General features: G+C 38.4%; 1 protein-coding gene across 8 annotated transcripts in view; it reads left to right on the forward strand.

Moving 5' to 3' along the window:
- The window catches only part of BLTP1 (bridge-like lipid transfer protein family member 1), a 1,044,923-nt gene that overhangs the window by 664,050 nt on the left and 364,688 nt on the right, over positions 1–16,185 (forward strand). For all 8 annotated transcript variants that reach the window (XM_053703615.1, XM_053703613.1, XM_053703617.1 and 5 more), the window contains 4 exons: positions 3,265–3,503; positions 3,684–3,928; positions 8,015–8,120; positions 15,937–16,034. In XM_053703615.1, the coding sequence (XP_053559590.1) occupies positions 3,265–3,503; positions 3,684–3,928; positions 8,015–8,120; positions 15,937–16,034 (688 nt within the window). The remainder of the gene's footprint in view (positions 1–3,264; positions 3,504–3,683; positions 3,929–8,014; positions 8,121–15,936; positions 16,035–16,185) is intronic.

Genomic DNA, 16,185 nt, shown 5'->3' on the forward strand with positions numbered 1-16,185 from the left:
TTCCTCCTTGTCGTACCGAAGTAATATACTGTATATATATATTTTAAATAAAGAAATGCATACAATTTAAAGGCAACATGAACATACAATTTATTTTAAATCATCTTTCCAATTTACCTCTATTATATGATTTCATTTGTTCTTTTGGTATCCTTTGTAAAAAAAAAAAAAATAGCATTCCTTGGTAGGCTCAAGAGCAAGAAAGCACTACTGGGTGTTAACTGCTGATTGGTGGGTGCACCTATGTCTCTTGTCACTGCTTCACCCAATGTGTTCAGCTATCTCCCAGTAGTGCATTGATTCTCTTTCAACAAAGGTTACTAAGAGAATTAAGCAAATTTGATAATAGAAGTATATTTAAAAAGTAGGTTGTTTAAGATTGTATGATCTGTCTGAATCATGAAAGAAAGAAAATGGGTTTCATGTCCCTTTAAGCACTAAATAAATTTTTTAAGAATAGTATTGAGAGAAAATCTAGCTTTCATTGCTTTCTAGTGCTGACAAGTTTGCATGTGTGGAGCAACTCTCCTTCAGATACCAGCAGTGAATCCTAGGTTCTAAAATGGCTGCACCCAAATTTTGAGGGATGTGCATGAATTTTTTTTTTAGGGCCAAATTACAAGTGGGGTGCTCCACTGAGTAATACCAGTATTTCAAGTTGACAGCAATGGGAACACGAGCTGGGAAGCATTGCGCTCATGAGAGCGTGCTTCCATAGGCTCAATAGGAGACTTGTTCTCTTTTCGTCAGACACGGCATGAGAACCTTGCGCATCGAAGGGGGTAAAAAGTGCAACAATATCAGTAAATTGTTAGTATATATGTATATGCTTATATACATATATATTTGTGTTAATTTGTTTATATACACATATTAACACAAAAATATATATGTATATAAGCATATACCTATATATTAACTGGGAACACAAAGTTCTCATAGACTACAATGTAAAGGCACTTTTCAGCACCCCACACCCGCTCCCTTTAGACCCCAAAATATATATTTGTTATTAAAGTATATCACAATTGATTTTGTCTCTGGTTAATTTTATTAGCGCTAATTGCTACTGCGAGCTTCCGGTAGCAATAACCAGCCACTTGTAATGGCTGGTTATTTATCGTGCACCCGCAAATGGGCAAATTTGCCTGTCTGCGGGCGCTTAATAAATTAGCACTCCACTTGTAATCTGGCCCTTAGTGTTTAATGTCCCTTTAACACCTTGATTTCAATGACTTAAAGGGACAGTCAAGTTCATAAAAAAAACTTGATTCAAATAGGGCATGTCATTTTAAACAACTTTCCAATTTACTTTTATCACCAATTTTGCTTTGTTCTCTTGGTATTCTTAGTTGAAAGCTAAACCTAGGAGGTTCATATGCTAATTTCTAAGACCTTGAAGGCTGCCTCTAATCTAAATGCATTTTGACAGTTTTTCACCACTAGAGGGCATTAGTTCAGGTGTTTCATATAGATGACATTGAGCTCATGCACGTGAATTTACTGAGGCATGAGCACTGATTGGCTAAAATGCAAGTCTGTCAAAAGAACTGAAATAAGGGGCAGTCTGCTGAGGCTTAGATACAAGGTAATCACAGAGGTAAGACGTGTATTATTATAACTGTGTTGGTTAGGCGAAACTGGGTAATGGGTAATAAAGGGATTATCTTTTAAAACAACAACAATTCTGGTGTTGACTGTCCCTTTAAGGTTATTACCACATTATGGTCAATTTGAAATCCTCTGGTAGCGAAGAGAGGTTAAATCAATTTATCTGCACCTGTGATTTTAACCCTCTCTCTCATATAGATTGCACATTTTTAAAATTCATGAAACACCACCGATTCACTTTTCATAAGTTTTGTATGCTCAAAATGATATACAGGCAATATTATGTACAGTATTTTTCCCTCAAATCGCACTTAAGCTTGTTTTTATGTTCAGACAAGGTAAGCATAGATAAGTTATCAATATGTATATTTGTTTTAACCACCAATACTAGTAATGTGTGACACTAGACACCCTGGTTGAGAGTCACTGGTCTAGGCCTTTTCCTTGGTTTTCTTAAAGCGTAAAATCAAAATCATATTACATTATGGGCTAAGTTCTACAACCTATATTCAACAGGTGGAATACATGAGACAGGAAATACTTTAACCCCTTAACAATGTTGCTCGTCTTTCCATGGGTATTGTTTTCTCAATAGCCTGCAGGAGGGAGGGAGGGTCTGGCAGCGAGACCTGCGCTATTATTACAGGATACGTCGTGGTCGTTAAGGGATTAAGATATTAATATAAAATGTTGAATTGTGTATACTAAAACAGCATTGCAATATAATTTTATTATTTAATTGTCCCTTATTTTGTATTTCCTTTAAGTCTGAAAAGTAGGAGGTTTTCAGTGTAACAACTGGAAGAGTGTGTGGCAAGCTTTACAATCCTAACTCTGTCACATATTTTCAGCAGAGATTATCAGAAAAGAAACTGCAAAATAGTGGTGATTTTGCAACCAAATGACCATGCCTCACTGTGTCTACTCCAGAAACAAGTCCGAATTAACTCCTTAAAATAAGGCAAATGGTGGCTGGAGTTTGGAGATCGAGAAACAATTGCAGCAAACAATGCCTTATTGCATTCAAAAGATTTGCAATCTCACCCACCATTTTAAATTATTGCAGGGCTTGCCAAGGTCTTTATTATCTCTTTAAATTTGAATGAGTCCTGTAAAAATGATTGACATACATTGCTATGGAAATATTGAAAGCATTAGTTGTGGCAATTTTGTGTCAGGTTTACTTAAATCGACAGTAAAGTCCAAATTAAACTTTTGTGATTCAGTTAGAGCATGCAATTTTAAACAACTTTCCAATGTACTCCTGATTTTAATTGTGTTTTGTTCTCTTGGTATCCTTTGCTGAAAAGCATACATAGGTAGGCTCAGGAGCAGTAATCCACTACTGGGAGCTAGCCGATGTTTGATAGCTACACACATATGCCTATTGTCATTGGCTCACCGAAATTTTGTTCAACTAGCTCCCAGTTTTGTATTGCTGCTCTTGAGCCTACATAGGTTTACTATTCAGTGAAGGATACAAAGAGAGTAAAACGTGATAATTTAAGTAAATTTGAGTTTTAATTTTGACTGTTCTGTCCCGTTAAAGTATAAGTACTTCATTACTTTTCACTTATATTGCATCAGCTATATATGATTTACATGTGAAAGTGTATCGTTAATTTTTATCATACGCATCTCTTCCTTTGCCAGAGTACCACCACCTAGAGAGGACATTGCAACTCCACTGCTTTCTGAGAAGACACCAACAAGTGTAAACCAAACCCCGGTAGAAACCAATGAGTTTCCCCAGCTTCCAGAAGGTCTAGAGAAAAAGCCCATTGTTTTGAAATTCAGTGCTGTTTTGGATGGCATTGCTATTGGAGCAGCACTTTTGCCATCACTAAAAGCAGAGTACAAGATGGGGAGAATGAGAAGCCATGGAATGACTGGTATAATTAAATACACATTTATAGTTTCTAACATTTACAATGTTAGTTATAATTATATATTTATGTATACTATTGCAATACCACATATTAAATAATGATGATAATGTTTCAAAAACAGAAATCTTTTCAATTATTTATTTTGACTTTCTGTGATTTAGTATTTGTTTTGGTTTTCAATAGGTGCCCAAACTAGATTTACTTTTGAGCTGCCAAACCACAGGTTACGTTTTACTTCAAAAGTTTCTGCAACCGATATGTCAACTATTCCTCCATCTGCAAGTCTTAACCTTCCTCCAGTCACCATGTCAGGCAAATATATCATGGAAGAGCATGACAACTATTCAGACCAGGTGTGGAGCATGGATGACCTGCCTGCCAAACATAGTTACTATCTCCAAGGAAATTATCTACGTTGTGTGGCTGAGGTAAAACAAAGCTAAACTTTTTTTAAAGATAGAAGGATTATTGTAAAACTTTTCAGTGCACAAGTATAGAAATTAACAAATTATAGAACTGAAGAAAATTATTTTATTTGCACAACTCAATCGCAATCTTTTTTTAAGACTTGATAATTCATTGTCACATTTTTTTAAAAATACTAATTTCCTTCTATTGGCAGTGAGAGTCCATAAAACTTTCTAACCTATGTTAATTACTCTACCTGGCCACCAGGAGGAAGCAAAGACACCCCAAACAAGACTATAAATCTCTCCCACTTCCCCTACCCTTTGCCTGGTAGGTATCATGGAGGTAGTTAGGGAGGGGTGCTGTGTAAAGAAGAATTACTTTTCATTGATTGGCTTTTTAAAGCTGTGGATAATATAATCATGTAAATCTCTTGGGAGTATTGGGTTATATAACACTGAATGACGCTGGGTCTCCCATGCCTATTACAGTTTGACTAAATCCCTTGTCTGATGTGAGTAAGTTCTAGCCTCTTTCATGGCAAGTTGTCTAATAAAGAGGTGGTATCAAGTCTTGTCCCTGCATATTAACAATGTTATTAGTACACTTTGTCCTCTTGTGTCTGGCACTATCATGTTGCTAGACCAGTGATGGATCCAGCCTTATATCAAGATAGGGCTAAGAGGGGTGCTCTTTAGGCGTGCTGTGATGCACAACTCTGACAAGCATTTCTCCAATCGGGACGTTAGAACACCTAGTCATATTACAGGGTGTTGGTGACATGCGCACTGGACGTTGTTACCGGCCCTCCGGTTTCATACTCCACTGTGTGGACTCCTTACCTTGAGTGGGGGACGTCACTACTGGAGGCTGCTGGTTTAACTTGAGAAAGGCTGCATGAGGGCGGGGACGCTGTTTCTCGAAGTGAACACTGCTTTCATGCTATTTTTGGTCTGGATCCACTGCGCAACAGTCCTGTGGGAGAGCAGTTGCAACACGGCTTTGTCTATCCAGAGGTGGTAAGACTCCCTAAACAGAGCTTAGAGATCCTTTTGACAGAGAACTTGAGGGATACCTCAGGAGGGTGTTTCTTCAGTTTGGTGCATTGTTTCAACCTCCAGTAGGCATCACTGCAGTTAGAGGGACCACCAATTTCTGGAGTCTTTATCGGACCTAAATACGAAGAAACGCCCTAAGAGGAGATCCATAATCACATACAATCCTTAAGGTTTGCAAATTCCTTCATCAGGGATGCAATTCTGTAGATTATCTGCATCAATGCAAAAAACTTGAGCTTTGCCGTTCTGGCTAGGAGAGCTGTGTGGCTAAAATCCTGGTCAGCAGATAACATGTCAAAATCTAGACTGCTGGTTTTCAAGGGTAAATCCCTGTCACAGGGGGAAAGGGAGCTTTCCTACAGTTTCGAAACAAAAATCAAAGGAACGCAGAAGCGACTAAAACTGACTCTCCCAGGCCTGGGAGTCTCAATACCAAGAAGGAAATCAATTTATCAGGTAAGCATACATTTATTTATTTTTTGCAATTTAATTGTACTTCTGTTTTCATACAGGTGATGAGAGTCTATGATCTATTACTCCTGGGAATTACTCTACTCTAACTCTAGGAGGAGGAGGCAAAGATTCCCAAACCCCAAGAGCCCTATAAAACCCCTCCCACCTCACACATACCTCAGTCTTTACTTTGCCTTGACTGAAGGTGGTTGAAGAATGAAGATGTGCATTTGATTCATCAGAGAGGCCAGGTTTCCCCTCAGAAAGGGGTAAAGGGTCAAAGGATGTGCCAGAGAAGGTTACACTAAAGTTCTGGTTAGACAGGTAGGAGGAGAACTACAAGAGGGCTTAGGAGAAGATATTTTGAGGACAGGTGTGATTAGAGCATGTTTAAGGGATGAGGGAAATATACCAGTGCTGAGGGAGGTATTAAAAATGTGTGAGATTGGAGTAAGAGTAGGAGAGAGGGAGGGCAGTAGTTTTGAGGGGATGGGGTCAAGGGGACAGGTAGTGTGGTGAGAGGAGTTTATAAAGATAAATACTTCTTAGTCAGTAGCAGAAAAACTAAATCTGTGGCTTTGTGGGTTTTGGACATCGGCAAACAGTTGAGGGGGTTGGAGACTGGTAGTGTGTTGAGAGATGGTTTAATTTCTGATGGAATCTATATTTGTTAATGAAGTGGTTTGCAAAATATTGAGCTGAGAGAGAAGTGGAAGTAGGAGGTGAGGGTGGGCAGAGCGAAACAGTCCCAACACTCACACAACGTAAGCACAAAATACTCAAACAACGTAAGCACACTTTGTTAAAAAATGGGAACCCTATATTCTTGCACTCCCCAACGCACAGCAGACTCAAATAATACACCCAATAAGAAATTATGAATACATATTAAATGCCCAACTAAATGGGGAATGACAGCTTGAACTAAACAGTACAACCGCATAAAAAAGTGGTACTGTGGCAAGACAGTAGACGATAAATAAATGGCACCCTGGGGATCGACAGGACATAAACAATCCAGGACTATACAGACACAAAACAAAAAAAAAGGCACACTCATGTCACCCTAGCAGAATACAGGCATCAAAAATGCATTATCGGGGGGGAAAGGATCACAGCTGTTGGGCCTGGATTGCCAAGGTGTTTTCCAACCCTTATATTGTTAAAATTAAAAAATTGAAGACTTGCATATGTACACTCAAAGTCAAGAATGCATCTAATAGACTTGAATCACTTTAGAAATGTATGACAGTGAATAACGTGTGCTGTATGTCAAATTGTCATTTAACGAATTGTTCTTTCATTACTCTCAATCCAGTATGTATGTTATGTTCGTCACATAAATAAGATTTAAAAAAAAACAAAAAAACTAATACATTTTAATATGTCTTTTTTTCAGATGGTAAAAATAATAAAAACAAAATGGGCACAATACCCCTTTAAAGGGACAATAAATATATTTTTATATAAAATATTTAATTATGCGTAATGGAAAAACTTTGCAATTAACTTTCATTATTTATTTTGCCCACTTTTCATGTAACTTAGATCTGAAAATGTTACCATTTTTAATTCCCAGAACTTGAAAAGCACACAGCTGACTTCTCAAATCCAACCCTGCTACATATGTGTCCCTAATTGGCTTTATCAGATAACAACTTTGAAAAAATGTACTTTAGGCTAACTTTTTTTGTCTTTGGACTAAAGCCCAGATTGGCTCCTCCAAATGAGGCAAATGATGAGCAGAGATTACCTATTGAAAAATGACTACAATAAAATGGATGTTAATTGGTTTTAAAAATCTTAATACTTTATTGCTTAAAATGATTACATTTTCATGATTCAGAAAGAGCATGCCGTTTCAAGAGACATTCTAATTTACTTCCATTATAACATTTTGCACAGTTTTTTTTTATATACACACACTTTCTGAGGCACCAGCTCCTACTGAGCATGTGCACAGTGTATACATATACTAGTTTGTTATTGGCTGATGGCTGTCACGTGATACAGGGGGCCAGGAAATGTGGAAAAAATAATTTTGTCAGAAAATAAATCTACTGCTTATTTGAAATTCAGAATAAGGGGCATATGTATCAAGCTCCGATTGGAGCTTGATGCCCCGTGTTTCTGGCGAGCCTGCAGGCTCGCCAGAAACAGCAGTTTTGAAGCAGCGGTCACAAAGACCACTGCTCCATAACCTGTCCGCCTGCTCTGAGCAGGCGGACACACATCGCCGGAAATCAACCCGATCGAGTACGATCGGGTTGATTGACACCCCCCTGCTGGCGGCCTATTGGCCGCGAGTCTGCAGGGGGCGGTGTTGCACCAGCATCTCTTGTGAGCTGCTGGTGCAATGCTGAATACGGCAAGCGTATTGCTCGCCGTATTCAGCGAGGTTGGGCGGACCTGATCCGCAGTGTCAGATCAGGTCCGCCAGACCTTAATAACTAGAGGCCTAAGTCTTATTGCATTGTGTTTTTATTATGCAATTCTACTGTATTTAATCGTCCTTTTAAGATAATTATTTTAATTCAGATTTTATATTATAGCTACTATGTGATAAGGTACTAATACTTTAATTTGAATGTTTAGGTTGGATCGTTTGAACATAATCTCACTACTGACCTTCTGAACCATTTGGTATTTGTGCAAAAAGTCTTCATGAAAGAGGTCAATGAAGTTATTCAAAAGGTTTCAGGTGTGTAACACGAAAAGATGCTAGGATTTTGATGTTTTAAAAAACACTAAGCTCAAAATGTAATTCCCCCTTGCAAATATTTACTTAAATATAGTAACACAAATCAGGGCAATGAGTTTTCATTATTATTATTACTTTGTCTGTTTTCCTGTAATTTTCCCTAGAAAATGTTTGCTTTTTTCCACCCCTCTTTTGAGTGACTGGAGTAAATATATAAATAATCTACAGTTAGCCTGATCCACCTACACTTTGCACAGTGATTGCTTAGATCAGTTTACATTTAGCAGCCAGGCATATATTTAATGAGCTTGGGAAGGGTGTTTCTATATAGCTATGTACAAGAGCCCAAAAAATTAGGAATAATTAGGATGCAAACATCTAAGAGGAACAGAGTAGAGGGCGCCACATAGTGCAGATCATAAACAACTTTAAAAGGTGAATGATTAAATAAATGAAATCCTACTCACACAGAGTAAAGCACTGATGTGCAATACAAGCAGTCCGGAACCACACGTTGTCCGGTGGACCAACAGAAGATATCGCCAGTGGGGGTCCTCGTCTCACCAAGGAGAGTCCAGAGATGCCCAGATATCGATGGCCAGGATATGCCAATGGGGCAGGAGTCGGTGGGACACCACCCGCAGGTCCGGAGATACAATGCGGCTTGAGATAAAAAGTCCAGGGAATGTTTCACCAAGGACAAAAGTAATGTCAGCAGCAAAAAGAGAGTTAAAAAAGATTAAAATTTATTATAATAATAAAAACAACTGCAACGCGTTTCTCAGTGCTATACACTGTTTCATCAGGCTATACAAACTTTCTCTCAGCTGCCATATTTAAAACTAGATTAGACCAATCATAGATCAGAAAAAACGCACGCCCCAAAGAGGGGAACATACCAAAATAACAATGGGAGAGGGGCGAAGGGTTTGGGCAAATCACATAAGTGCAGATATATTTGAGAAAACTAATGTTATAAAATAAGGACCAACTTAATCAATTTCAAAAGACAACAGATCATTATAGTGTATATATTTGTCAGTGATTTATGTGAATGTATTGGTTCAGTTTATTCTGGTCATCAGAACACCCTGGAGCTGTCAAATAATGGTATGCTCCATTGTTCACAGATAACATTTCTTTTGAAAAATGTAGTTTATACTTAGTAGTGTTATTTATTTTGTATTACCAATCCGCTGGTGCTGCCAGATTTAAGGGAAACTTGTATTTATTATACAGAAACGACTTGGCCAATTTATACAAGTAAAGGGGGGTGTTACCATCAGATAGTGTAAACATGGAGGAGGGGATTACGAAACAGAATCACCAAAATATGATGTTACCGGAAATATCATAAATACAATATGCACAGACCTCAGATTATGCTCACAGAGGCTAAGAGCCCAACATGAGTTACATATTTAGCCGATCTAAAACGTTAGTACCAACTAGTTAAATAAGACGGAAATGTCATCTTCCGTTGGTGACTATTGTCAAGAAATGTAATATAAGCAGCATGTTGACTCACGCCCTTTGTTTACACAACACACGTCACGTATACACCCCTCTGTCATTATCATTTTAGGACTCCGCATACTAGAGCCCGCAGACAGAGTTCTGCTTATATTACATTTCTTGACAATAGTCACCAATGGTAGATGAAATTTCCGTCTTATTTAACTAGTTGGTACTAATGTTTTAGATACTGCTCTACCGATTGCGTGTATCGTCACGCCCCTTTTAATGACATCATCAGCTCTGTACGAGCTACATTTCACAATGTTATGGTCCCTTTACATCCCGGGATCGATCGGCTAAATATGTAACTCATGTTGGGCTCTTAGCCTCTGTGAGCATAATCTGAGGTCTGTGCATATTGTATTTATGATATTTCCGGTAACATCATATTTTGGTGATTCTGTTTCGTAATCCCCTCCTCCATGTTTACACTATCTGATGGTAACATCCCCCTTTACTCGTATAAATTGGCCAAGTCGTTTCTGTATAATAAATACAAGTTTCCCTTAAATCTGGCAGCACCAGCGGATTGGTAATACAAAATAAATAACACTACTAAGTATAAACTACATTTTTCAAAAGAAATGTTGTCTGTGAACAATGGAGCATACCATTATTTGACAGCTCTAGGGTGTTCTGATGACCAGAATAAACTGAACCAATACATTCACATAAATCACTGACAAATATATACACTATAATGATCTGTTGTCTTTTGAAATTGATTAAGTTGGTCCTTATTTTATAACATTAGTTTTCTCAAATATATCTGCACTTATGTGATTTGCCCAAACCCTTCGCCCCTCTCCCATTGTTATTTTGGTATGTTCCCCTCTTTGGGGCGTGCGTTTTTTCTGATCTATGATTGGTCTAATCTAGTTTTAAATATGGCAGCTGAGAGTAAGTTTGTATAGCCTGATGAAACAGTGTATAGCACTGAGAAACGCGTTGCTGTTTTTATTATTATAATACATTTTAATCTTTTTTAACTCTCTTTTTGCTGCTGACTTATTACTTTTGTCCTTGGTGAAACATTCCCTGGACTTTTTATCTCACGCCGCATTGTATCTCCGGACCTGTGGGTGGTGTCCCACCGACTCCTGCCCCATTGGCATATCCTGACCATCGATATCTGGGCATCTCTGGACTCTCCTTGGTGAGACAAGGACCCCCACTGGCGATATCTTCTGTTGGTCCACCGGACGATGTGTGGTTCCGGACTGCTTGTATTGCACATCAGTGCTTTACTCTGTGTGAGTAGGATTTCATTTATTTCATCATTCACCTTTTAAAGTTGCTTATGATCTGCACTATGTGGCGCCCTCTACTCTGTTCCTCTTAGATCCTATTTCCTGTGTTGTGGCAAGACAACCTGGAGGAGCGGCCTACTTACCCTGGATGTACCTTATTTTTTAACCTCTGGATTCTTATATAAGAGGACTTGCTTAACCAATTATTTATTGGACTACAAAGTTTGTATATTTATACCTGCCCTTTGGTTATTGTATATTTCTTCTTATATATTGTCGCTGTATTACTGTTGGTCTATTGAACCATCTATTTATTCTAACATTTTATTTATTACCTATTTACCACATTGTGACAATCTTACTTGCCCCTAGGTGCCTCTTATAAGTACCTTAGTGACGCTTGTCACCAAGTGTACTAGTTGAGGATGCAAACATAACATTCTTGGATCCACGGTTCCCTGGTTTCTGACATTTGTAGAGTCCCTGGCTTGATCTGTACATGAGCAGCATCTGAGGAGCTCATTTATATTTGGCCTTTGACTAACCACAACAAGTAGTGACATAGTATATAACCTTTATATATAACCTTTAGCCTTTTCATTGAGTGTATTCCTGGACCAATCAGTTAGAAAAACCCAACACTCACTGGTTATGTCATCTATTTTTTATACCTCCATGTAGTGCAGAATAATTTTCCTATTTTTTTTTTTTTTACAAGCTTTATTAACAAAATGTAAGCAGTACAATTCAAGCAGGATTGAGATACGTAATGATAGTGCATTAAGTATAGCATTGTACACAATCCACTATGAGACAAAAATTAGAAACAAAGAAGAAAACATATAAAGAGTAAACCTTTTTTATCCTGTCTTTTGTTGTTTTATCATTTGTATTGAACTTGTTAACAAATGATAACAAATACATAAAGTTGTAAAGTGAGTGGATTTAACAAAAACATAAAAGATAGGGGAGAGAAGGATGGGAGCTGGAGGGAGTCCAATTAAAGGGATAGAGCATGTGATTTGAAACTTCTATTATCAGTTTTTGTTCCTTTGGCATCTTTTGTTGAAAGGCAGGAACGTATGCTTAGGAGCCGGCCCATTTCTAGTGCACTATATGGCAGCAGTTTTGCAAGAATGTTATCCATTTGCAAGAGCACTAGATGGGACCACTATTTGCTGTCATATAGTGCTCCAGGTGCCTGCCTAGGTATCTCTTCAACACAGAATATCATGGGAACATAGCAAATCTTATAATAGAAGTACAATGGAAACTTTTTTTAAAAATGCTATGCTCTGTCTAAATCACAAAAAATATTTTTGGGGGGTTTCTTAACCCTTTAAGGCCTGAATAGCCTGTACAATGACTATATTTAAGTGGAGTATGTGTGCCTTATATCAGTCATGTCCCCAAACTTGTCCCGTTTACTCACCCTCATATAAGAGGGGACTACAATAGATTTCCAGAACTTAGGGGTGAGATTTTTTAGCACTATTTATCTTAATTAATAGTAGAGTCTGTTTTGCTTTTAGTTTGGGTATATTAAGAAATAATAAGAATCGGGGATCATTCAGGACCTGAGTACCCAGAATAATCGATATACGGCTAGTTTAACTAACTGTTGTACTTGAGAGATATCGGGTTTTTGCAAGCGTCACTAATAGTGGGCGTATTACAAGTTAAAAGTAAATGTGATCACAAGAGTGCTATCACATTTTATGCTAGACAGTTTAGCTCGACTGAAACCCTCACGTAAAGGATAGTGTTAAACAAGTTGCACTAAACACAGCATAAATACATTTAAAATTACAGTTACACTCGTATAAACACTATCTGATAAAAATAAATCCTATAAATATTAAAATAAAAAAGTTAATGGTTAAAAGGTATATGAAAAGGTGTTTGACTGCAAAGGGCTATATTGTAAATATACATTCATATACATCTCTAAATATGTGTGTGTGTTTGTGTGTGTATATATATATATATTTTTTTTAACATTCCAATGTTCTTACATACAAGACAATGTAATTTTTATTGTAAATACATATTTCTATATCTGTGTTTACCTATACCTGTATATCTGTTCCTATAGGTATATGTGTCTATTTTACATTAACATAGAAATACATATTTAATAATACAAATTTAAAAAAATTCTATGTGAGGAACATAGGAATGTACCACCTGCTCAATAATTCAAAATGGATTTCTTGCATTTCTGAGGAATCTTCCTTGTTTTAGAATAAAATGGTAAGCAAAGGTAGAGACCTCAGAAAAAGAATTTTTGATTGTTTGGCTTTTAATACAAATAAAGTGAGCTGTCTTCATATACATGCATGTTAAAAAAGGAGTTACTTTGTTTACACAGCAATGATAAGGTGAGCCAAGCCAAATGGTGTTCCCTCTTCATTTTGCAGACAAGAAACATTAAAGTGAACAGTGAATTGAATGTAGCATATGCTATTTCCACCGTTTTTTCTAGCAAGATAAGAAAAATGAGTGTGTTGACTTTTGAATGGGGTATAATTCTGAACATAAATACTTTAGAACCCGTATCCTTAGAAATGTATCAGCAGTATTACTAGCACAGATTGTTTATCAAAATTTGATCAAACAGAGTGAGTTCAGCTTTGTAAAAAACAGAATTACAGTGTTCTCCACAGAAAATGTTGCCAAACAGGTGGGGTCTAGTGTAATATTTTCTAATCCTATATAATAAAAGGCCAAGTGTGTTTGTCCGAAGCTGTCATGCGCAGTAGAGACTGCACGCAAGGACAAACACACCTGGCCTTCCAACTGACCTGGCATCTGGCGTCAGCGTGTGGTGGAGTGGGCGGGGCCGGGTGTGGCGTGATGTGGGCCAGGCGTAATATGGGCGGGGCCAGATGCAGAGACAGAGAGCTCTAAAGAGGGAGGATAGAGAGAGCAGAAGAGGGGGGATAAAGAGAGGGAGAGAGACAACAAAAGAGAGGGGGCAGAGTGCACAAAAGAGAGGGGGCAGAGTGCACAAAAGAGAGGGGGCAGAGTGCACAAAAGAGAGGGGGGAGAGTACACAAAAGAGAGGGGGAGAGAGCGCAAAAGAGAGAGGGAGAGTGCACAAAAGAGAGGGGGAGAGAGCGCAAAAGAGGGGGGGGGAGAGCACAAAAGAGAGGGGGAGAGAGCGCAAAAGAGGGGGGGGAGAGCACAAAAGAGAGGGGGAGAGAGCACAAAAGAGAGGGGGGAGAGCACAGAAGAGAGGGGGGAGAGCACAGAAGAGAGGGGGGAGAGAGCGCAAAAGAGAGGGGGGAGCGAGCGCAAAAGAGAGGGGGAGAGAGCACAAAATAGAGGGGGAGAGAGCACAAAAGAGAGGGGGAGAGAGCACAAAAGAGAGGGTGGAGAGAGCACAGAAGAGAGGGGGGAGAGAGCACAGAAAAGAGGGGGGAGAGAGCACATAAGAGGTGGGACAGAGCGCAAAAGAGAGGGGGGAGAGAGCGCAAAAGAGAGGGGGGAGAGAGCGCAAAAGAGAGGGGGAGAGAGCGCAAAAGAGAGGGGGGAAAGAGAGCACAAAAGAGATGGGGGAGAGTGCAAAAGAGAGGGGGGGAGAGCGCAAAAGAGAGGGGGAGAGAGAGCGCAAAAGAGAGGGGGAGAGAGAGCGCAAAAGAGAGGGGGAGAGAGCGCAAAAGAGAGGGGGAGAGAGCACAAAAGAGAGGGGGGGGAGAGCGCAAAAGAGAGGGGGGGGGAGAGCGCAAAAGAGAGGGGGGAGAGAGCGCAAAAGAGAGGGGGGAGAGAGCAAAAGTGAGGGTGGAAAGAGAGAGAGCAAAAGAGAGGGGGGAAATAGAGAGCAAAGGGGGGATAGAGATCAAGGGGTGGGACCGGACCGCTGTACTGCAAAAAATGGCCCGTGTACACAGGCTTTAGGACTAGTATTATATAATTCTCTCGTATCCAAAACACAAATTAATTGCATAATTTAACATAAATACATTTAAAGATAATTTGGGCAATAGAAATTGAACATTTTTAATATAAGTTAATTTTAGCTTAATATTGGTGAAAATTTTAGCCGGGTGGTGCAACCCACCAAAAGGGTTCTGGGGAGAACCCTGGAATTAGAATCTATCCTTAATAAGGCAAGTAAGCATAAATGAGTGCATAATATCAATTACAATCACATGCAGTTGGGACACTGGCAATATAGATTTTTTTTAAATTGCATTGTAAATTGTTTCTGCTTTAGCAACGATATGGTAGACTATTATGAACAATAAGTTTGTAGACTATTAGAAAAAAAATAAAGCTTTTAAAAATCTAAGCAATCTGTTTTGCAATATGTGCTCTTTTTTTGCACAGGGTTAAAATGAAAAAAAAATGTGTGTGCAACATGTGCAAACTATTGATATAGTATAGCTATAAATATGGTTGTGTTTCAGTAAATTCTCTCTATATGTCTTAAAATGTAATAAAACAAAATAGAGGTTTCGTTTTGTTGCTCTAACATTAGTGATAGAGGCTAGTAGGTAGTCTGATATAGTGATGGTGTTTGTCCTATGTATTATTCAGTATCTTGCTGTGCAGATCTCTTGTCTAATATTGGGAGACTTTTATAGAAATCTGTGTGCTCCATTTGGTATTCTTACAGCTTCATATTACCCTGTCTGCTTTACTCTCACTGTCTAACTTGCTCATCCTATTCATTATCTCATTATTTTTGTGCATTTGCACAATTTTCCACTATCTCCTGTTAGCGCTGCAGAATCTGTTGGCGCTCTACAAATAACCGATGATAATAATAATAATAATTCAGCCAATGCCTTAATTCCCATTCTTCCAGCTCACGCTTGCTCTCCCTTGTACCTAATCTTTTCTGTAAGTCGGTCACATGATAAGTACAATTAGGTGCTGGTTTAAGGCCTGTTTATACCCTTTATATAATGTGCCAGTCCTCTACAGTCCACAGTGCAAGTACATTTATGAAACATTTATGTAAATGTGTGCAATTTCTTGACTAGGTCTATTGATAGTACAAACATGTAAATGCATTGATTTATTTACCCTTTATTTCCCAGGAGGAGAGCAGCCCATTCCTATTTGGAATGAACATGATGGTACAACAGATGGAGATAAACCAAAAATTCTCCTCTACTCATTAAACTTGCGATTTAAGGTAAGGGTCAGTGCTGTATACTGAGCTGGCATTTTTTTTTTTACTAAAGAAATACATCTGCACTACTGCCAATTAGTGCTATATCTTAGTTCTCTTGGTAAAAGTAACTACTGTTTTTTTTTTGTTTTGTTTTTTTTTATAACTAATTTCT

This window comes from Bombina bombina, chromosome 2 (assembly GCF_027579735.1).
Source record: "Bombina bombina isolate aBomBom1 chromosome 2, aBomBom1.pri, whole genome shotgun sequence".
NCBI lineage: Eukaryota > Metazoa > Chordata > Amphibia > Anura > Bombinatoridae > Bombina > Bombina bombina.